This window comes from Centroberyx gerrardi, chromosome 19 (assembly GCF_048128805.1).
Source record: "Centroberyx gerrardi isolate f3 chromosome 19, fCenGer3.hap1.cur.20231027, whole genome shotgun sequence".
NCBI classification, from domain to species: Eukaryota; Metazoa; Chordata; class Actinopteri; order Beryciformes; family Berycidae; genus Centroberyx; species Centroberyx gerrardi.
The window spans coordinates 3,462,544-3,486,868 of NC_136015.1; the positions used below are offsets into that span (position 1 = coordinate 3,462,544).

At 42.6% G+C, this 24,325-nt stretch overlaps 1 protein-coding gene across 1 annotated transcript in view; it reads left to right on the forward strand.

The window, feature by feature from the left end:
* phf14 (PHD finger protein 14) overlaps positions 1 to 19,578 on the forward strand; it is a 79,232-nt gene extending 59,654 nt beyond the window's left edge. Inside the window, exons 17-18 of the mRNA XM_078290172.1 lie at positions 1,850 to 1,967; positions 19,442 to 19,578. Coding sequence (XP_078146298.1) covers positions 1,850 to 1,967; positions 19,442 to 19,519 — 196 coding nt within the window. The 3' untranslated portion in view covers positions 19,520 to 19,578. The remainder of the gene's footprint in view (positions 1 to 1,849; positions 1,968 to 19,441) is intronic.
* Positions 19,579 to 24,325: the final 4,747 nt, after the last annotated feature.

A 24,325-nucleotide genomic window follows, 5' to 3' on the forward strand; every position in this document is an offset into this window, starting at 1 on the left:
TCTTTGATAAGGTCTTAAAAGCCTTAAATTGGTCTGTCTGAAACCTGCAGATCCCCACGTCCTTATTATTGCTCTGTTGGGTGTTTCTTTCTGTCCTCTCCTTCTCTTGAAACGCCCCGCGCTGCCCTTCCTCGCCCCGTAATGGAGATGAATAGAGAGAGGGAACAGATTGACCTCCCTGGCTGTTATCGCCTTTATCAGATTTTCATTGGAGAATCTGAATCTCCTTCATTGATTAAGACATAATTGGGTCTAATTGTGGAGTGTGTGTGTGTGTTTGTTAGGGAGGGGGAGCTTGCTGAAGGGCAGTCAGACTCATAAATGATTAAAAGAAAACTCTTTGTCTCATTCTGCTGCAATCACAGGTTCAGATGCAGCCATGCATTTATGGCAGCAGTATATTCTGCATTATTGCAATATTTACAGGTGTTTTACTGGCCCTATACAAATAGGACATGAGTTATAGATGTACAGTGGCTAGAAAATGTATTCAACTCCCCTTGATTTTTTGCACATTTTCTTGTGCTACAAAATTTGTTAAAAATAGATCAATTTGGGGGTTTTATTGTCTGAAATTAACACAAAGTAATTAGGGATGGGACGATATATCGAAATTCAAGCCAGTGCCATCGCTAGAAAGATTTGTGTCTCAGATATTATTATAGTTATTCTGCATAGTCAGACTGTGTTGTCATTGAACTTTTATTTATAACATCGTATCGTGGTTCATTGAATCGTGAACCCCATATCGTGTATCATATTGCATCGTATCGCATCGTATTGTGAGATAAATATATCGTCCCATCCCTAAAATAATCTATCAAACTGGAGTGACAATTCAGGAAATGTATATGAAAGTATAAATTTCCAGTAAGAATTCACTCCCTTTAATCAACATATTGTCACAGAGGGAAAACATATATAATTCATTCTTCATCTTTAGGTAACAGTAAGACATTTTGAATAAAAATTTTAAATTTTTGACATTTTTGAAATTTCTCAAATTTTATTCAAATTTTTATTCTCTAATTTCTCACTGAAAAGTCTTATTCTAGGTCCTTTCAGTACATCTTGTGACAATATAGCTGAAGTGAGTAGAGGAGAAGTTTTTCAGTCATTGGAATTTTGTACTTTCACATAAATTTCTTGAATTTAAAATCTAGTTTGGTTGGAAAGAGTACATTGTGTATATTTTAGCCCCCAAAATCCCAAATAAATGTATTTTGAGTTAATTTTGTAGCACAAGAAAATGCGCACAAATGTCAAGGGCGAACGCTTTTTGTCGCCACTGTAACTGCAGTTCTTTGTTTGCATGATGGAGAATGTTCGGTGCCAAGCATCGCTTCTGTCAGGCAAGGACAATGAAATAAAACCACGGTGTTTGTGATAGTCATCAAAACAGAGTCAATTTTCAGTGAAGTTTTTCGACGGCTCTTGCTCCGTGCCGTCCGACCCTCGTCCCTTCAGCTGAGGACACGCAGGCAGTCCGACTGCAGGACGCCTGACAGGCATTTATCTGACACTAACAAGGCCTGCATTTATCTGGCCATTGATACGCACCATTGCACTACGCAGCTTCCGTGTAAGGTCAAGGGAGTACGGCGATTAGAGGGTCTTTTGAATGTATTAAAAAAAATCCCATGACTGACAACGAACTGCCCCGTCGCCGTCCATCATTTCCCCTACTGAGGCGGTTTCATCGGTCGGGGGAAGAGGGTTGCTTTACTTATGGGGTGCGGGCCTGAGGCGTAGACACACACATGTACACACGCACACACACACACACACACACACACACACACCCATACTCGGTATCTGAGGATTAACATCTGCCCTGCCTCTGCCTCAGGTGTGACGAGTGCCGGCTCTGCTATCACTTCGGGTGCCTGGACCCCCCCCTGAAGAAATCCCCCAAGCAGACAGGATACGGCTGGATCTGCCAGGAGTGCGACACATCATCCTCCAAGGTGAGTGCGTGTGTGTTTTTCTGGTGGGGGGGTTTGCGGGGGTTGGGGGGTAGTTGCGGTTGGGGTTGGGGCTGGCCGGCTTTGGCATCTCACATTATGAGAGCATTAAATCACGACCGCGGGGAATATTTTACAACTTTTTCCTACGCTCAGTGTTTTCCTAGAACGCATTTCAATATGATATAGGGACAGGACGATATATCGAAATTCAATATATCGCAATACCAAAATGTGACGTTGATATTAGCTCCATGTTATTCTGCTGTAGTGATCACAAATGAGACACTTGACCATCACAATTTCACAAGCTCTCCATCCAAATTATATTATTGTCACTTTTTAAATTGCTGTTTACATTCTAGCGAGCCAATGCCATCGCTAGAAAGATTTGTGGACCAGAAATAAACATAATTCTGCACAGTCAGACTTTGTTGTCATTGCACTTTTATTTATTACATCGTATCGTGGTTGTATCGCATCGTGAACCCAATATCGCGTATTGAATCGTATCGTATCAAACCGATGCAGGTAGCAGCTATGGACGACTACAGATGCTGTCTCAGCTTTAATGTTGGTGCTTTATTTACACAGGTTTTCAACGTCAAAAAGGTTGCTGGATGCAACAGCATGTTCTGTCAGAAACCTTGTTCACTGAGAGCAACTGCAGAGTATTAATAAACACGTGTTCAGTCTCCACTCATGCTCCGACCTCGATAACCTGCCGCTTCACTCGCCATAAAAGCACTTCAACCAGGAGGACTGTCTCTTCGGCTGTCTTAATTACAGGTCTAAGGGAAGTGGTGTGATTCATGTAGAAATGGGAAGAGCGCTAAGATGATGGTGTGTCGCCGCCATTCCAGTCGTAGCGTCAGACTCCTGCTTCCCCTATTTCTGGATGGAATATTTCTGTAAACGACAAATCTAAGACCTGACAACATGCAAGTGTCCTTTCACCTACTGCAGCTACATGAAAACAGATCATGACAAAGCTGTCCATCTCAAATGCTACTTAACAAGCAGGAATAATTTTAAAAAAAAACTCAAAAATGGCAAGTCGCCTCAGCAGAACTTTAAATTAATTTAAATGTTTTTTTTATTGAATTACATCGCAATCAAAGGTAACATTTGGCTGCTTCTGAACCTAATTAATTTGATAAATGTATCCCTATTTCAATTTCTCTAGGAAAGGGCAGTCTGTGCTGCTAGGCTCTATCTATGTGGAAAACGGGGGTTAATTGATGTTGGCATAGAGGAAGTGGAACATAAAAGCCATACTGGAAATGCGGCATCACAGGAGTAAAACATGAAATTATGAGGAAAATGAAAAGGTTAAAGCGTGCTTTAAATGTTAGTTGGCGGGCAGCGGGGTGAGCACACATGCTTGTGGTTATTGCTGCTTTGGGGAGGGCATGGAGACACAGCAGCTGCATAATTAGACAAGATAATTAGACATAATTGTGATTTTGTATCTATTATGGTTGAGGTTACTAAATGTTTTTTTTCTGTTTATCAGAAGTTATTTGGATGCTTACATATTTTTAGGATGTGACCACACCTGCCGTTTGTTTTCTTGGTTCTGAACCGTAGTGGAACTTAGTGGACTTTGTTGCATTTTTGTATTTGGTTTGTTTAGGGTCACACTGCTCAATTACAAGTGAACCAGAGCTTGTGAAGAAAAGTCACATGAACTCACAAGCAGCTTGTTTATTGGGCAGAGTTTTGGTACCTGTCATCCTGCCAGGGTAAAGGTTTCGGTAGTGGGGGAGACAAAACAAATCTGATGCCAGTCCATTTAACTTTAGCTAAGCATGGTGGACTTGTGTTTCTCTTCTTCTCTGGTGTTCATACCTGTTAAGAACACATGAAGAAATAGCTCTATATGAGCATCAGTCCAGACTTAATTTTGTTATGCTAGACTTTCCAAGCATGAGGAACTGCTGGCTATCAGATGTCAACATCCGTCTCCTTATACCCATAATCCCTTATGTTTTGGAGTTGTTTCTTGTACTTGGTTTGCTTACGTTCTAGGGGTGTCACGATTCGATTTGACTTTCGATTTTAAGGTCACGATTCGATTCGATTCGATTTTCGATTTAAACTTTTTTTTTTTTCAGCACTAACGGCTATGCCATTGTTAGACTATCGAGTCTTGATTTGTAAAGATCAACAGATCATTGGATTTATGCCCTGACAACTGTCATTTACATTTTCAAATTCTTCTTTAAAAAGATGGTATCAAGTGTGATATAACTGCCATATTTTTTTTTTGGAATGTACCACACTAAGGCCATATGGTCACATTTTTTTCAAAGTTTTTCCATTTAAAAAAACACAACTTTCCCTTTAATTTGGTACCAAATACATGGCAAGGCGATTCAGGGCGTCTCCTCACTTCAGTGTCAACATTCACAGTATGACAACAAAACAGATCCTTCCTATCTTGGCTAATGATAAGCTTTCAAAATACATGCAAAACCTCCAGCGCTTCAGCCCACACAGTAATAAGATCAGACAATAGTCGCCAAACAAATATGGAAAAAGTCGCTAAACTTATATGGATAAAAGTCGCTGCAACCCGGCTAGTCCTCCTACCGACTCTTCGGCGCACTGCCTCCCGTTAAACAGCGTCTGTCTCCGGCGGTGAGAGCAGGTAGGTCCCGCTGTTTAGTGAAGGTGATCTTGTGTCTTGTTTTATCGAGCAAGAACAAGCGATTTCGATCAAAAGACTTCAACTCACAATGTCTTCGTAACTTTCCACTACACACGGCGGGTCAGGTTCTGTCTCACAGCACAATCTGACAGCTTCCAGAAGGTTTTAAAAGCGTGACGCTTAGCCGGCGAAGCCATTTTTAGGTCTACCGGTGGAGGACGACTAAACCCGGGGAAAATCAAACGTCTCAGTGTCACCAGATATACAGTATTTTCCGGTTCCGGTTCGTCGATGACAACTTGAAGTATAAACAAAGCTGATAACTTGATTTTCAGTTTTTGGTACATTTTAAACGATTTAAAAATGACGGGCGCTCTTGGGCGCTATAGTGAAATATAGAACGGGCGCTCTCTAGCAGCTACGCTGTGTCGTCATTGAAATGTTGGTGTTTTTTTTCTTCAGACATGTGTAAGTAGGCAGGGGTGGAGAGAAAAAAAATACTGGGAGAATCGCAAACCTGCTTGTGATTTCGAAGGTCGAAATCGATCGATTTTCGATTTAGAATCGAAATCGTGACACCCCTATTACGTTCTCACTTCTAACGAACCGCACGGCAGTTCTCTTCTCAGAAAACTGACACTCGCATTTCCAGGCGTCTCAGTGCGGCTATTTGGTGGCACCAGAGTTCGAATGGCTTTGTTCTCACCTGCCCAAACAAACTTATTCTTCCATCTTATTCTGTAGATTACTGGGACTGCATAGACTTTTTCATGAAAATGTCATTAAATAGTGCAATATTTACAAAAGATACAGCAGAAAAATAAGACCCAATGTTTTTTTTAAATAATATATAGAGACGCAGAACTCCTAAGCAGACTCGTTGGGACATTACAGCCCATATTGTGCACTAAATCTACAATATGCGTCTCATAAAAAGGGCTATTATAAGTCAAAAGGAGAGAAGAAAGGCTTAAATTGGTCACCCGCTGTAAATTTGCGAGGATTGTACTGTTCTGAACAGAAGCGGCGGAGGGAGGGCTGCTGGTTTGGAGGCAGAAAAAGGAGCTTTTAACAGCGGTAGGTGGTGGAGGAGGAGGAGGAGGACGCTGGGATTAAACAAGTCTTCGCTTTTTAAATGTGCTTACTGGCAGCCTGAAGAAACTGCCAGGTCCAGTCCAGTTTCATCACATAGAGACACACACATGAACACTGAGTGGGACATGCACACACATAGACATACAGCAAATACACCTTGACTGAGGTACTCGTCCCTATTGGACCGATGTATCAAGCCGATATTGAGTAAAAATGGGTTTGATTACATATTTATTGTAGAATTGATCAATATTACACTGGTTGTGTATGGGAAGAACTTAACCTGAATTGATTCTAATGCGACATTTTGGTTGGATCCGACACAAGTATCCATGAATATGTTTGTTAAGTATCGTGGGTTTCAGTGGAGAGTTTTAGTGTCCCATGGTCTAAATGCTGTTACAGAGGCCTTTCCGCTGTATGAAGAACAAAAGTCTGGGGGACATACTGAATACTAGGGCTGGGCGATATTGACAAATCAAATATCGCAATATTTTTGACCCAATACCTCAATATCGATAATGTGAGGATATTTTGGGGATGACTATTGGTGCTTTCAGAAGATATTTACACATGAAAAAATTTTGAGAAACGAGCTTTAGTATGTGGATGTATGATGGTGAAGCAGGTAGAGGCATTCAGTGTTCATTTAATGATATTAAATATCGGCACAAAATATCAGCTATCGGCAGCTTCAATCCAAAAATATCAGTATCTGCGTTCAAAATCCCATGTTGGTCTAAACCTATTCCTCACTGTATCTGCCGCTTGAATCACATTGATTTCCAATAATATACTATAATATTCACATATTATACTTTTATGCTGTAGACAAATAACGAGGACACAAATAGTGAGTTTTCAACCAGTCCCCCTCTCTCTCTCTCTCTCTCTCTCTCTCTCTCTCTCTCTCTCTCTCTCTCCACTGTGTCGTTCTACCAGCTCTCCGACATTAGGGAGTGTGTCATTCCCTCTGGAGTATCTTGTCCCTGTGAAGCTGCTCCCATCCTCCTCCTCCTCCTCCCCCTCCTCCTCCCCCTCTTCCCTCCCACTTGTTTACATCAAATCCTAAAACCTCCCGGCTCCGGCTCTCTCTCCCTCTGCCCCCCGAAGCAGGGCGACATTTCAGTCGGTGACAGGAGAGTAACGCTCGGCACGTTGACGTGACAAATTAGCGTGAACTCTCTTACTCCATCCCTTTAGCGAGCGGGCTCACTAGTGTTCAACAGCCGCAAGCCTATTAACAGTTGGTTATATCAATCTGTGCTTTTTTCTTTCCACTGCGGAAAGCCTGGTTTCTAGATAAAATGGGTAAACGGATTCCGGCGGACAATTCCGAAGGATTTTCACTATTCGATTTTAGTTCATCCAGCACATCGGAGAGGCATGTTTAAGCAACAAACGGATGAAAGAAGCGACACGTCTAAATCATTTCTAATATTACAGGGTCTAAATTTTCTGAGAGGCGGTTAAGAATGTGACATTTTTGAGAAAGCGCGGCGCACAGACCTTTTAAGGCGCAAGGTGCTCTGAGTGTCTCGGTAATAGCGGCGAGTGTGGGGAGATAATTGACTCCACTCCGGGCATCTAAAAAGCACTCTGAGATGAGAGCTGTATTTAAGGAAAGTTTTATTATCTGCTTTTAAATGCCAAGCCGCGCACCGTTTTCCCCCGCGGGGGGAGAATGTTTCTTAAATGCCAGCGTTAAGTGCAGAATACTACCTGACCACGGCGACTGAGATTCAGCCGCCGGAGGAGATAGTGGGCGGTCTGCCTGACAGTCTGGTACAAAGAGCGGTACAGCAAGTGATTTGTCAAAGCTCCCCGCAGCCACCGCTCTTATCTGAGCGGAAGATGTATGACATCTGAAGGGAAAAGGTGCACAGGAAGGCGGCGGCGGCGGAATCTTACAGTATGCGACGCTGACCACGGTTGCGTCTCCTGTTTGATGGTCGGGCCTGTTCGGTGTCCTTACGCGCAAAGACAAAGTGTTCCGGAGGTTCGCTTGAAATGGGAGTAACACGGACGCATACCTGCAGTGTAATTTTAGATGTTGGACAGGTAGGAGTTTGAGCACAAGGCCGACGTACAGGCATAACGTGGCTGGAGGTAGGGTTAGACTGATATGGCTCTCTGTAGTAATACGATACCGATATTTTAGGCGGAAAAAGGTGGGAGACAGCACTTTGACAAAGCAGATTCTGCCAATATATAAAAAACGAGTCTCACTTTTTTGCCTATTTACAACATATTATTTTCCTCGGACCGGATTTCGGTGTTAGACTCGTTCAAACTGAAAGGTTTAATAAACATAAATAAAGCGATTCACTTAACCATAATTCAGCAACTTGACTAAGTTTTTTTTATATGCTTTGTTCGTGTTCCTTTATGTGCTAGAAGTGTGATTTTCAGACTGTTCCTCCATACAATGGCAGTGAATGGAGAGAGAAAAAAAACACGATTCACCAATCGTCGCTACCAGAGCAGCAGATAACAGAGAATCAACAAAGTTCAACATCACTTTAAATTATATATCAGCAAACCAATATATCAGTCTGGCACCAACGTGTTAAAGGGAAGGTTCAGCGATTTTATAAGCCTACCCTATTAATCACTAATCAAGCCCGCTCTTAGAATGTGCCGAATGTTTTTACATTGGAGCTTGCATTTCTGGGAAATCTGCAACCACCTCCTATTATCATTTGTTAGCATGCTAGCACAAGTCAATGGGGTATGAAACCATAACTCTTAACATCACTTCCAAGCCATTCTATATACTTCCATAGCTGTAACAATAGTAAGAATACGTAATGGAACTCGCTCAAAGCACTTGAATGGGATTTTGAAGGCAATCCCATTGACTTGCACTAGTATTGCTAACAAATGCTAACAGGAGGCTGGTGCTGATTTCTCAGAGACAAAAACTCGGATGTAAAAATTTTTTGAATGTTATAATAGTGGACATGGTTATTGATCAATAGGACAGGCCTCTAAAATCACTGAACCTTCCCTTTAATGCCTGTAATGTGTGTACGTGGCTTCGCCCACACACAGCTAGCATGTCAGTTATTGTTTGTGATTGGTTCATTTAACCATCATTCATTTTGGAAGGATACTTCCAGGATTGTATTTTCATAACACCTACTCCTAGTCCTACACTCTTGTTGGAGAAAAAGGTGCCTTGTAAATGTTTAAACGTTACCATACTGAAAAATGTTTTTTCAGTAAAACCTAATCAGCAGGTACTGTTGAGTTTTCTGTTGTGAAATTGTGACGGTCAAGCCGTCTCATTTGTGATTACTACACCAGAATAAAATGGCTAATATCATGATTAATCTTTCTGCCCCGTGATACGTATCGTCACATTTTTGTATCGCGATGTATTGAATTTTGATATATCGTCCCATCCCTGCCGGAAAGCCCATGTAACAAAATGAAGCGAGGGCAAACTGTAGTCTGGACTGATGCTCATATCCTGCTATTTCTTCATGTGTTCTTAACTGGTATGAACACCAGAGAAGGGAAATTACTGCGAAGAGCCCAGACAAGTCCATCATGCCTAGGTAAAGGTACTGGGACTGGATTCTGTTACTGTTCATGGGTGTTTCTCTCACGCTCCTCCAGCTAAAGGTCACAGTAAATGGGATTGTGCCTCTGAAGTCGTGATTAATAACAAAATGTCTTTTTGAAGATGATTTGTCTCTGTGATTTGTTTAGATTATTAAAGTGTTTGTAGAGTATTATTAATTGTAGAGGAGCTTTGGGTTTACAGTGTTGCAGGAAGACGCGGGAGCCGAGCGTCGGTGTCACTGCACACACGTTCCCGTTGTGCGAAGAGGCAATAAAAGGCTTTATTAGACAGGCTTGAGTTCATTACAGACGCTGTGTTTCCCTCAGCCTGCCTGGCTTAGATAAACCTCTCACTGACCAAGGCCACATCCCTCCCGCTGTCACCCCGGGCCCTCGCCGAATTGATTTCAGTAATAAAGTGACAGTCTTGCCGTAATATACGGATGGCCTTTAATTCAAGCCTGTTACTGTGCCAAGGGGCGCTTGTTTAAGGCTTTATTTACACCCTGGTGGCGTTGCCTGGTGCGCCGGCCTCCGTGGTGAATCAGACCACAAGATCTGGGGGAAAAAAGGTTTGAAATGCCAACAGCTCTTAAAGTTGCTCAGGCCGTGTTTAAAGTGCTCAACTGTGAACTCGTGTGGGATGCACTCCTTTAGCTCCACTGTGGACTCGTTGTCATCAAAAGGATTTCGACCGTTGGAATTACCGCCCATGAAAGTGCGGCGTTTTCTTCAATTCTCTCAAAGCCGTAGGCCTACTCCTACTCAGAGAAGCAGACGCTTAATTTTGTGTTTGAAGTTCTACTGTGACCTCGGAGTATTCAGCTCTAGTTATGTGTTCAAGGATCGCGTTTGCCTTTTTTCGACTACAGAGCGTTTTATGAGTCAAATGTACCTTAAGTGTTTGTCATTTTTTTTATAGGGGCAGCAGTTAATGTACGTTTTGATGTTGTTCCCAATTCAGAGAAGATTACCTTTACACGCAGCGCCATCAATCAGAGGCTTCATAGTGTGACCTGTGAAACATTGTAATTAAGTTAGCCTAATTAACTTAATGAAGTGTCACACTTCACCGGCTTTACTATATAGAGTAAATTGAAAGAAAAATAGGCATCATTACTCATCAGATGTTATGGTATTTAGAGGGAGGCAGAGAGAGAAGCATTTTTTGCCAGCTCGTCATCCGATGGGTGTCTATCTGAGTGGAAAAACCTAACCTATTGCCCGTTTATATATTCTCAATGAGGCATTTTTTCATTAACAATCTGATTGGTTTCATCAGTATCTGTGGCACCATTTATGAAATAAAGATAAATTCATTCATTGGGTGTGATTCCAATGTGTTGCTCTCTACATTCTCTAGTCGATATTCAAGTTTAATCTCAATACCATACGGACCGGACCGCACGATCAATTGGCCCAACAGTTAAGGCTTTCGCTCAAGCGTATGAAGTTACTAAGAGCATGATAACCTCATCAACGGTGGTTGTCTTTTCGACGTGGCCAAAGTTTAACCACAGTTTAACGTGATTTAAAGGCGAGCGGGGGCAGCTAAACTAGCCTGCAGGGAGCGCGGGACATGGTCAAGGGTGGCCAGGCGCCGCGGGAGGCTGAAGACGAAGGGAAAATCAATGGGTAGGAGTCACCTCCATCACTTTAACTAGGCGCTACAGACGCCCGTGCCCCTCTCAGGGGCCAATTTGCGGAGTAAACAGGAGTGTGTGATTGCCGTCGGGGTCCCCAGTGGCCCCGGCGCTCCATTACTCTGGACCCGGCTCCATTCTAATAACCCTCTTAGCGGGGAAACGTACATGAGGCCACTTTCCGGACCCCCTCGGTATTTTATGACCATAAACACTGCAGCAGACACCAAGCAGCGGTACTGTAGGCCCTTCATCAAGATAACATTCCCACAAGCCCCTGGCTCCTGCTGAGTGGGTAGAAACCACGCTATAGTCTGATAATACTTTCTCCAGAGCTGGAACTATTTTCTTCAATAAATATACATAATAAGCCTTACTTTAAGATTTCTGGTTGTGACCCAGCCAGAATTGCATATAGTGGTATTTTATCCATCTTTTTTCCCCAACCTTATGTGTAAATGATTCAGACTTTTAGCCTTGTTTTGATTTGAATTCCTATGATTTGAAGGATCATGGTGTTCCTCTATAGACTAAGAAAATTCTTCCACTTCCACAATTCTTACACTTTGGAGTTACAAAGCTTTCACCCAACTATGACAGTTTGCTGTTGTTAAACACTCAGGCATAAAGTCATATATTGTATAATGACAAGTCCGTGGTCTTTCCATCATTCTGTACCGGTGTGATTAAAACTCTTAAGAGTTTCAGCAATAATATTTACAAACACACAAAATATAGTGTTTTAAAATCTTCATATTCCTCACATAGTAGAGCACTTTCACTTTCAGCAAATTAATTTTTCAAAATTTTGGAAATAAAAACATGGATTTAACTCACTCACTCACTCACTGACTGACTGTTTATATAATAATTGACTTAAACACTAGTAATACTAGACATAACACCAGTAATAATGTACATAACACTAGTAATACTAGACATAAGACTAGTAATAATGGACATAACACTCGTAGTAGTGCATATAACACTAGTAATACTTGACATAATACTAGTAATAATGAGAATAAGACTAGTAAGGCTAGCAATAATAGACATAACATTAATAATACTGCACCTAACACGTGTAATAGTGGATATAAGACTAATGCTGGATATAACACTAGTAATAGTGTTTGGGCCTAAGGCTATACTAGTAATGTAGTGACAATATTGTACAGCATTCATTTTTAGTCCTATAAAACACATACATGCAAGTGTTCAGTGTAATTGGATATGTGAGCTATGAGTGTTATATTCACAGTAATTTAAGTTCTGTATTGTGTATGGAAGTTTTTGTAATGATGTGTCTAGGGTAAGTTCGGCTGCGCTGATTCGCCCACAGAAGCATGTGTTCAGACACACACTTACTGTACAGACACATACCGTTTAACAAAATGCTTTTGTGGAGGAGTGTGTCTCATCGATGCCATAAATCACACTAATGGGGATCGGGGGGGTGGGGGGGACTCCTGTTCACAATAGAAGGGCTTCATAGACTCTAACCCGCTGAAGTCTCCATTCCTCTGCTACCTGTGAACCCCGGCTTTACCACAGCCATTTATGAGCAGATATCAAAGACCTGTAAGTGTCCCCCCCCCCCCCCCCCCCCCCCCCCCCCCCCACACACACACACACACACACACACACACACACACACACACACATACACGCCCACACACACCCCACCTGGAGCTGCAGGCCCCCTGTTTTTTCTTTGTAGCTCATTACAAGAACCTCCAGTGGGATCTGTCACCACACTCACATTCTGGTGTTTCCTGTATCCAGTATCCTGTATACCAGTGGTTCTCAGCGTGGGGTCCGGGGACCACCAGGGGTCCTTGGGGAGGTTCCAGGGGGTTCCGCAGCAAATTGATGAATTGTTAAACTTCAGCATTATTTCATTTACAAGAAGTTAACACAATTAGAGAATGTAGAAGAATGACTATTTTGATCATAGTTTCACTGTTATCTCTCTACCTACAATACAGATAGTCATGGGATTCTGGACAAAATCATATCTAACAATAAAAAATATTCTCAGATTTGGGTCCGAGAGACAAATTCTCATCAAATGGGGATCCGTGGCTCTAATGTGGACTGAATTAGGGGTTCTTGATATGAAAAAGTTGAGAATCACTGCTGTATACAACTCAGTGTCCCATGTAAACTGCATTCACCCCTCAGTCATCCCTCACCCAACCTTACCAAAGTCTCCTCTAGACTTATTTTCAGCTTAAGAGGCGTTTTCGGTGTGTTTTCTACTTGATATGTTGTGTCTTCTCAGCTCCATTCGGGAATAATAGCAGAGATACACAGCCAATTTGCCCACAGTGCCCGAGCACTCAGGCCTATTTATGATTCAATGCTTTATTCTAAATGCGTCAAATTGGAAACAGAGAGAAAGTAGCTCTCCTCTTCCCCCCACCACCACCATATATTCTCCTCTTGGAGGCATCTGTTCTTATCAGATGAGGCGATAAAAAAAAAAAAAAAACCCGCTTGTGCATTTTACCTCTGATTAAATTAGGCGGCGCCTGGTAAGTTCACCTCGGTATCAGTCACGCTTCACTAAAATGGAAATCCGTTTCTTGGAAAAAAAAAAAAAAGGGACATTAATGAATGCCCTTTGTAATAAACGGAATGGGAATCGCAAATATGCCCAGTCATGAAATTTAATTGTGCTTTCTGGTGACTGGTTTGTGGGCGCTGGAGTGCGGCGGAGGAGCAGTGGAAGTGCCGGGGGCAGAGGTGGTTAAATGTAGCGAGTAACGCGCCGCCGGAACAGGCTAATGAACCCACTGTTTATGACTGACTGCAATTGTGTCATCTCTCCAATCGCAACAGGAGCTTTAAATCACGCCAGTGCACACGTATAGACACATGGACCTGCACACACACACACACACACACACACAGAGACAAACACACATGCATTCAGAACAATAAAGTGTCAAATAGGCTTTAGACGAAGAGATACACACTCCAGTATGTATTTCCATCTTCAGCACCATACTCCAACTTAGCATTGGCTTTATTGAATTTATCGAAGAACTAAAGCCTTCTATGGTTTTCAAAGGAACCGAACCCCAGTGCAGATTCTATGACTTTTTAGATGGTTTGGTAATTGGCTAAAATCCCACAAAGCTTCTCCAAGCATGTCTCTTTTATATGCCATGTTTTTAAAAGAGTTAAAGTAATAATCTGCAACATTTTCATCTAAATACATGTCTGTTTTGCTGCTCTCTATCACCAATTGATATAATACAATAGTGATTCAACCTATAGCCAGTTCATGAAAGCTTTTACTTTTGCCGTTCTAAACACACGGTGCCTGGTAGGTCTTTCCTGGGAAAAATTCCCCAGTACACAGAAGAAGAACCGGGTAGTTCGCATGAGCAGTGATAGCCACCATGGCTGAACAGACAAAGAAAAGAGAAACTCAAACTGCATCAACAGAAAATCCAAGGAAAAAGACTGGAAACACTGTTTGATTGACAATAGTAACACATGAGGATCTTGTGGATTACCACTTTAAAGGTTTGGGAGGTGTGGGAGTCTTTCTGGGAGGTTTGATGTCTGGTAGCGCTGCACTCGGATGCGCAGAACTCACCATCAGTGCTGGGGAACATCCATCTACCTGGCAGGGTGCTGAACCCATCAAAGGCGGAAGGACATAATAAAGCCGCTTCCCCGCTACATACACACGTCGAGACGCACGCGAGTAAATACAATGAGAGCGGAAAACACGATAAGAAAATAAGTCATACTAATTAGCCGCTAATTCTTTTGAGGACTGCGTCGGCTCGATAAAGGGAGCCAAAGCTTATTAAAGTACATGCAGCGTTGTAAATTTAAATTCTTTTGCGGCATTATTTTAATCCAAGTTTATGAGGTTGATTGCGTGGGGTGTGCGGTTGGGTGGTTGGCGGCTCTGTTTGCGTGTGTGTGTGTGTTGGGAGGTGTGTGTGTGTGGTGGGGGGGTTCACTTCATCTTCACTGCAGTTGCATTGCTACAAGCATCCGTGCTGGACTGGTCTTTGTTGCCACCTAGGGCTCAGTCTGCGCTCTCCTTCCAATCCGGCGTCGCATGAGAGAGACAACGCGCCGCTCCTGCCCTTTAAAAAAAACCCGCCCGACTCATTTAGAATGAAAAATGTGACATTTCATTATCATATATGTATATGTTAGCGCCATAGGGGGCCCGCCAGCCTATGGAAAGTGAGTAGGGAAAACAAACCCGCCCTTCTCTTGCCTTTTCTCTTCTCCTCTCTCCCCCCACCGCTCTCCCACCAGAGGGAACCGATGGAGATATCCCACAATGCCAGAGCCCATCAGCTCCTGCGGGGGGGGGGTCTACCTCTGCCGCTTTGCCTCTCTGCTCTCCGCAAAAGCAAATATCACTCTGTCAGGGGGGGCGGCTGACGCAAAAACTCAGCTCGGTGCCTCGACCTCTTTTGTCCGCCGCTAGTAAAGAGGAGGGGGCAAAACAAGCGAGGATTGTGGTTCTACTGCTTCGAGTGCCCACTCTCCCTTTTCCTTGGTTCAAACATGTTCCAGTCTTTAATACCTGAAAAATCAAACATGTCTTATAACAACAGCACCAACTAATATTAGGGTTAGACTGATACACAAGCCCGATACTGTCATTTTATTAAAAACTGGATATCATCCAGTCAGTGTGGTCCACCTCTGATATGATGGATATGATGCAGTTTGTTTGATTACATATTATTGTAGAATTGACCAATACTACACTGGTTGTCGAATCTGAACTGATTCTAATGCGACATTTGGATCAGATCCCACACAAGTATGTATTAGTATTGGTAATAGTATTAGTATTATCATTAGTATCCTAAGTTTCAATAGTTTCAAGAGTAGTAGTAGTGTCCCATGATCTAAATGGTGTTTCAGAGAGAATATAATTATTGGGGAAACATTGAATACTTGTCATTTGTTTTTAATTTTTGGCAATGGTGGGCCAAAATGGTTAAATTTAAAGACATTAAATAGTGGCACAAAATATCCCAAGCTAATACACCTTGCAACTAATGTGAAAATAATGCTCCCATTCTCAAAAAAACGTGTGCAGCAGTAGATGTTTCTACTCAGCATAGTAATGATGTCACACATTAAGGACTTGGGTTACAGGGTTATAATGTGCAGCAGCAGACTGCTGTTCTGCAGTGTCTGATATGTGCTCTCTAACAGGGATTACATCCCCCCACAACTCCCCAGATACTCCCCAGGTGATATGTGTATTTCAAATATGATTAACAGCTAGTCTTCTCCATCTCTCTGACAGCTTAAATTGCGTGTCGCAGAGGCAATTTCTGTAGACTCACTCCATAAGCCTGACTATAAGGGCGGATAAATGAATAGTGGGTCCTAACGGAAGGCAATCTTGAGCTCTAGTATCGGCTCTACCGCAGCGCTCCCCTGAAACGCAAAGAAGCCAGAACATGAAAACAGATGAAGATTGCCCCGTGTCTCTCCCCGCCGCTCCCCTCCTCTCCAGCCTGGAAGACGCTCTGCAGACAGACAGCGGGATAATGCCAGCGACGGCGAAGCGGCCGCGCGGTAGCCGCGGAGCTCGGGCGCCCGTCTCCTCTCCCTCAGGCAGAAACAGGAATGATGGGTGGCAGAGGGGGTGGTAAAGAGAACATGAGAAATACTCTGAAGGCCCTGAGAGGCCAGGAGGACGGGTGTCACCCCTCTCCCCAGGGACAGACACTAAATCAGGGGAGGAGGGAGGCATGGGAGGCACAGCTCTGGCTTTATGAGATAGTTAGCATGCACTGGCCCCACCTCCCCTCTTGTTTCCCATTTAAGAGCTGACTGGTCCTCCGATAACGGATGGCGCCACAGGTAATTGGAAAATTGGCAGGCTTGTCAGGGAGATTTGGTGGATGGCACAAGTGTATACGGCGGCGGAGTTCATGAGGTGTCACCCCACAGCTAGATTTATATCGCCCTATGGGCAAGCAGAAGAAAGTATCCAGAGTTCAGGAAAAAGTAACACATTTTTCTTCAGGGGAGACTGCATATCAAAATTGGTCCAGAGACGAAGACAAGGCTGCTGTTAGTAAAGAGATGATATATGGAGCGCTCTTTGCATTAACCCTAACCCTAATTTATTATTTATTGAGAAGCCTTAACAGCTAACTAGCTCTGTGGATCCTCCACTTTAATTTATATACAGTAGAATCTAGAAAATACATGAGCTCCATCTTCATCCCAGGATAATTGACACTTAAAGTCTCAATTTTCCTTACTAGTCATTGTTGAGCTACATGAGAGGTTTTCCCCTTTAATTATACTAGAGCCTTCACAATCACCTGTTTTCGCCATTTTATGAATATTGCTAGACAGTTAATTTTCAAAAGAATGCAATAGAGAATATGAGAACAAATGGATTTGCTGAGCTCACTCTGTTGTGTAAATCTTGTACAGTCCATTGTGCTCCTCGCTGTATTCTGCCTGTGCACATAAAGGCCGCAGGTTTACAGACCCTTTACTTTTAAGGCCCCGATCTCTAATTGCAATGCGGCATCCCCTGTCGCAACACTGCAGCCCCATAACAGGCTTTGTTTATGTTTTGATTCACCGGATGGCAGATCTTATTTCTCTTTCAAATTGACTGGGTGAGCTTTAGATACAATGCTTGACTGTATGACATAACTTTAACTTGTATTTTGAAAGGTTATATTGCTTCTTTTCCAGATACAAGTCAAACTCTTAAAGAATCCGTGCACCTAAAGTTTTTCACCAGGCTTTAACTTTCTTTTAAGATGAGAGAATCTTTTTTATTTGTTTTGGTAATTGCTTGATTGTTAGAGATTGTCTTATTCACAGTCATTCATTCTTTTCATGTTTTAGAGGGAAAATGTCCTGTACTGAACTGAACTGTGCGTTTATTGTCCAAAAGTCTAATAATACATGAGTCTACAAGTGAAATTCTGCATCACAATCCATTGTTAAAAGATGCTATGAAGCTCTTCTTATCAAAGCCTCATTTTCCAATTAGTGAACACAGTCAGGACAAGCTGCAGTCTTTTAAAAATAGCTTCCCCAAAGATCGGCATAGAGGGGCAAGGATCGCTCTTTTGAAAGTAGATTTCCCAACAATTGCTGTAGGCAGGGAACAGATTGCGCCAGGTATGAGGATAAGTTCTTTTGAAAAATCTTCCCTGTATATCCTAGCAAGTACACAAGAAATCCATGCGGTATTGAAACCGTACTTGATTCATCCGCTTTAAATTAGAATTGCAGGTGAAAGAAGCGATGCCAGTGTGTGGATTCATGACGTGTTGCGGCCTGGTGACCCTAACTTGGTGATCGCACATTATAGTGTGTAGATGTGTTTATTAACCTCCGGAGGGGGGGGATAATTGTATCTGTCAGAGTCGTTTAATCGCCGCCGCAGCTCTCACCGCTGTCACTTTCACTTTGTCTGCTTTGCTAAATCAGCTGGCTCCTCGGTCAGCCCGCCATGACTTATGCTCTCCGTTCTGTGGAAATGGCTTCCATTACCTCACACGTTGCCTTCTTTTTGTTGGTTTTAGGACTGACATACATGTTATGAGGGAATGCTGTGTTTGTAGTTAATAAAAATGAGGACTGGTCTTTTATCGAAGTCCATTTGATAAATTACTCTATGTTGGGAGACTTGATCAGTCTATGTCCGTCGCACACGATTTTCCAGAAACCACTGATCGGATTTTGGTCAAACTTGGGGGAATGGTACGTCTTAAAAATTACACTGAAGAGTTGGACTGCATCATTGGTGGGGGACAAATTCAGCTACTCTTGGAGGCCAATGGTTAGGGTTAGGGTTAGGTTTGTAGAAAGCTATCCCATGACTCTCCCTGCCTCATCCAACGACTGGACAGTTGTTCAGAGAGCCACCGGCAAGGCCGTCGCATGTCAACAGAACACTCCCGTCCGTGCAAAGATCTATAGGTATCACTTAAGGCAGGGCAATAGGCATGGTCAAGGTTCTCCGGAAGCAAGCAGTTGGTTGGCTTTGGGCATGAGGTCCCCTTGGTTGGGTTTAGGGTATGACATCTGGTCAAGGTTGTCCATCCTTTACGTGGTCCCGGTTGTCCAGAGGCCAACAGGTGGTTGGGTTTAGGCATGAGGTCCCCATGGTTGGGGTTAGGGTATGACATCTGGTCGAGGCTGGGTTAGGGTCAGTTAGGGTCTGTATTGGCAACGCATTTTGGCATAAAACCTTCATCAGGGTTAAATGACACAATGAGAAACAAGAGACAATGGATCTTAAAAACGCCATGAAACCTTGATGAAGACTGTCCAATAAGGTACCAATAAAGATGATTTTTTAAAACCTCCATTGGTAGTGGAATTTGTTCTTCCTTTCTAACTTTTCCAAGTTCATGCACCTTGGCTTTAAGACCAAGGTAGCGCCAGTTTTGTTTTTCATCCATGGGGGAGGACATGTTTCAAAGTTGCCTTGTTCTGTGTATGTGACAGTACGATGTTTGATCTATTTCCAGGAGGAAGAGGAGGAGCCGCCGCCGGAGGAAGATGACCCTGTGAAAGAGGAAGCCGCCGAGCAGGAGATTCCAAACTGAACGGCGCGAGCGAGTCAACGGAACGATCAGAAACGAACGCCGCCGGTCCACGGCTTCACCTCTAGGTCCTCGTGGTTTTTCCGTTCAGACGATAGCACACGTGATTTTTCTACCGCATCGCACAGTCTCGACGTTTCTAGACAGCCAGCAGAGTTAGCTTCCACTCCACGATAGTTTAGCGACCCGAGCAGCGGCGGCGCCTTTTAGAAAATACTGTAATTAAATTACCAATTACCATTAATTAAATGGTGGTATGTTTAGATTTTAAGGGTAGAGTTTGTATTTTGAAACGGACGAAAGCTGGAGACGACAACGCCGACCCCTCCTTCCCCCCCCCTGTTCAAACATCTTCATGAAGTAGCGCGGCGACGTTGTTCAGCCACATCTTCCACCTCTATAATCCGCCCCGGGATAGATTTATGATTTCAGGGGCGCACACACCACTGTGGTTATTTTACAGCAGAGATATACACACGGGGGAAGCGTTTGGTCGGACGTGTCTGACTGTTAACGGCCGACGCTTGATGTATTTACGAGTCCGACCAGACATTTTCCACGCAATCTATTTTCATACACTAATAATCAGCATTACGGCGTGTACGCACAGAGTATCCTCAGTGTCCTGTTTACAAGACGAAGCTTACCAGAGCGGTGTTGAATTTTTTTTTCCTCTCTCTCGAGGCCCGCGTAACACCTCTTTCCCTGCCAAGCACACTGACGTCAGCAAGTTTAAATGCGCTCATCGATCCGATATCCATTTCTACTGACTCTGTAGTTTTTAGGATTTTATTTTTGTATTTTACGCCTACGTAACTGTCCGTGACACGCTACTAACCGCACACGAAGGGGAAAACTCTTCCTACTCCTTCCATTTTAAATGTTGACAGTCACATCTCTACTGTGCGAACTGGTGAGTCTCTCATTCCAGGAGTTTTAGTTTCCCGTTAAAAAAACAAAACACTTTTTACCTTTGATTTACAGTATCTACAAGTGCTACACACCAGTATATTTCTTTATTGGATTTGTAATAAAATGTTCCATGTGCAGCTTTCAGGAAACATGTCTACTCAGAGTTTGTATTTAGATACTTTGTAAAGGAGAATTTCTTTTGGCCTTTTTTTTGTGTCTTTTTTTTTTTTTTAGCCAGATGGTTCTTTGACCTGGTAGTAGTCTAAGGTCCAGGTGAACTAGTGTGGATGGTTCGGCTCTCTGGTAATAATCACTCACACATCAGCATAGTTTAGGAACTGGTAATGGCAAATTAAAGCCATAGAGGCAGAAACAACATATTTCATGGCCAAACGATCTTCTTAAATCAACTGCAACACTTTATTTAACACTAAATGAGGTTGATTTTACCCGCGTGAAGTGTGTTCACCTTTAACCTAACAACACCCATTCCCTACGCATGAGCAGTGATTACATTTTCAAGTAGTTTTTATGACTATTATCAGAGAACCAAAACATGCAAATTTGATTTCATCCGGACCAGAGACTGCAGTCAGGCCAAAGAACCACCAGACTCTCATATTAAATCTGGAATTATCCCTTAAAGTGCCAATAAATCTGAATTGCAAAAATGTTTGCTTCTCTATCATTGATAGTCAATGCACATTAAAACGTTGCGTTCAGCCTTTTTGGTGTCGATGCCTGACTATGGTGAGATATGAGAATGACAGTCGCCATAAATTATTATTTGAAAATATGACATAAAGCCAGAATATCAAATACAACAAGCTGCAGAACAGGACCGAAATTGCATTCAACATAGTTGTGATAACAAGTTGATTAATTGCTCACTGAATTTGATTGATAAGTTAAAGGCAGTCTCTTTTTTTACACATATTTTCTTTACATTTGAGCAAAATCTCAAGGTACACCTGAATCACTGTTCTAAGTACTGGAAGTAACTCAGGCCATTAGAATGGCATTTGGCAGGAATAAAAAGATAGAAAAGAAACTCTAAAATGTGTTGCCACGCAACTCCATGGAAAATGATCATACAAAATGTATGAGTACTAGATAACGTTTCATGAGATCGTACACGTTTCACTGGGCCTCCGAGTCAAAAGGGTTTCCCTCTTAACGCTCTTAATGTTGATGATTATATTTAGACGACACAAAAGACTTTCAGCCTCCCATTCACACACAGGCCATGTACTCAGCGGGGGGAGGAGGGTGTGTGTGTGTGTGTGTGTAAGGGGGTATCTTGACAATCCTCTCACATTCGGCGCATCGCCTAATTTACACTTCCCTTCCTCCTGTCTCTGTTTCTCACGCACCAAAAAAAAATAAAAAGCTTTCAGATCTTCATATTCCATCACCTCTCAAACCCCGGACGTCAACGCTCTAGCATTTTGACATTAACGCATCGAGGGGTGTAATTCCAATTTGTTTCAAAGGAACTATTAATTTGCCCATTTCAAGGCCAGGCAGGAGGGAAGCCCTGTAAGACCGCTGAACCGTGAAAGACATTATCTGGAGGCCTCCGATTTTGGTAAAGGGACGCGCAGGATTGATGGCGGGAGGCGTCGGCGCCTCGCAGCCGCTCGAGCCGGGCTCCCCGCAGTCGAGCTCCCAGCATGCCATCTGAGAGCGATGTCATTAGGCCTGTGATAACAGCGATGGGCACATTAATGACGGAGTGGCCCGCTCTGCCACCCGGTGCCCCGCCAATCTCCCATTTACACCCGCCGCATACTAAACAGGTTCTAATGATAGAGATATGCAGAGATGGAGCGGTGCTTAACAGCCAGGTCTCTAGAGAGAGAGAGCGAGAGAGAGAGAAGAAAAAAAAACCGACTGTCTTTATTGCGTTTTCACGTTCAGATTACATCCTCACCATCACAACACACAGACTTTCATGGCTACTGAAGCAGTTGAATGTGATGCCTCTGCCAGCTGTAATGCCCTGATATTTCTCCTTATACAGTATTCCCCCCCCCCCCCCCCCAAAAAAAAGTGCTAAAGTGCAAACAATACACCTGTCTGCGACCACAACGGCACTTTTTGCACATCCTGTATATCAGCTGTAAATCCACATGCTGTTTTCTCGACATTCTCATACCCTTCTTATTTCTACTTTACACATTCTTGTGTTGAAATTGTCAGTTGCATTATGTTCAATATCCCCCATTTGCTCTATTAATGTATTCTATTTTCGTGTGCTGTATCACTATATCACTTTATCCACCTTTTTTATTTACCACTACATCACTGGCTGTATCAAATTCAGGGTATCTGCAGGTCCTTAAATATCTCAAAAAGTCTTAATATAAAGCATCTAAATTTAAGGCCTTCAAAAGTATCAAATGTCTTAAATCCAGTTATTAGAGGTCTTATTTTTACCTCCGCCAAGGAGGTTATGTTTTTCCACCATGTAATGACAGGTTTCTTTACGCTGCTAAACGCAGTTGGACTTCATGTCCCTTAAAGGATAAGGCTGGTGTTTTTTAATGCATTTCTTACCGTCAACAAATCCTATGAAAATAACAAAATCAACAATGTGTTTGCTCTACTCCGTTACTTTCTGACTTCCCATGTACCGTTTTTAGCCGTCAACCCGGAAGTTACTGGCTCCAATTGTAAGCTAAAAACCTTGAAATACAGCTCACAAAGACATAGTTTCATTTTAAAAATTGTTAACTGTTACCATGAAAAGTCAGGCTGTTGTAGTTATTACCAAATTATCCCATTCCCATTCAAATGGGAACAAATTCTTCATTACGCCGGGGACTATTTTCAGTGCTACGGAACTACTTTCCTGAGATCACAAATGTGTTTACAGCCGGCTTATTAAGTTGTTTGAGGAAAAAGTCGGCTGGCCCGGTGCATCGCAATGATGAAATATGTTGCCAGAGCAACGGCATGGCTCTGTGACGGGTTTTTAACCGTTTTTTTAATACAATGGAGTTCTATGGCTGATTTTGTTATTTTCATAGGATTTGTTGACGGTAAGCAATGCATTAAAAAACACCAGCCTTATCCTTTAACAATTAATTTCCCGTTTCCTTTTTCTTATTCTGTCCATTTATAGTTTCACAACTATCATTAGCTGTGTTCAGTCAGGAACAGGCTGGTTTTGACAGCTTTGTTTCTTTTGGTTTTTAAATGGTCTTAAATGCAATTCCAGGTGGTATTAAAATGTCTTAAAAAGTCATAAATTTGGCTTTCTGAAACCTGCAGATTTTCAGCTATACAGTTTGCTGCTGCAAGGCCCCAATTTCCTCACGGGGATCTTTGTAGTTCCATCTTAATATACAAATATAAGATATTGAAAATGATTAAAGAGGAGTCATTTAACCACAATATTACTGTATGAAAACAACCAAAAGCGGACTAGTTTTTTACACACTAGAAAAAGTCACTCACCAAAGGCAGCAATTGTAACAATTTCATATGAATAATTGTTTTGCTACTCTCTATCACTGATTGATATAACAAAACAGTGATCCAACCTATATCCAGTTCATGAAAGCTTTTACATTTGCTGTTCTAAACAGCCGGTGTCCGGTTGGTCTTTCCTGGGAAAAATCCACAGGAAGTGATGCGTTTTGTTTCCAGTTTGTTTGGAATAAACAGAAAAAGAAGAACTGGGTAGTTAGTATGAGCAGTGATAGCCACCATGGCTGAACAGACAAAGAAAAGAGAAACTCAAACTGCATCATCAAAAAATCCAAAGAAAAAACGTCACAGTACTGGACACACTGTTTGATTGACAGGTGATCTCTGGGAAGTGCAGCACAGAAACACCACAGCAATGAGCGCTGAGCAACAAAGATGGAGACTAAGTAAAAAAACAAGGAA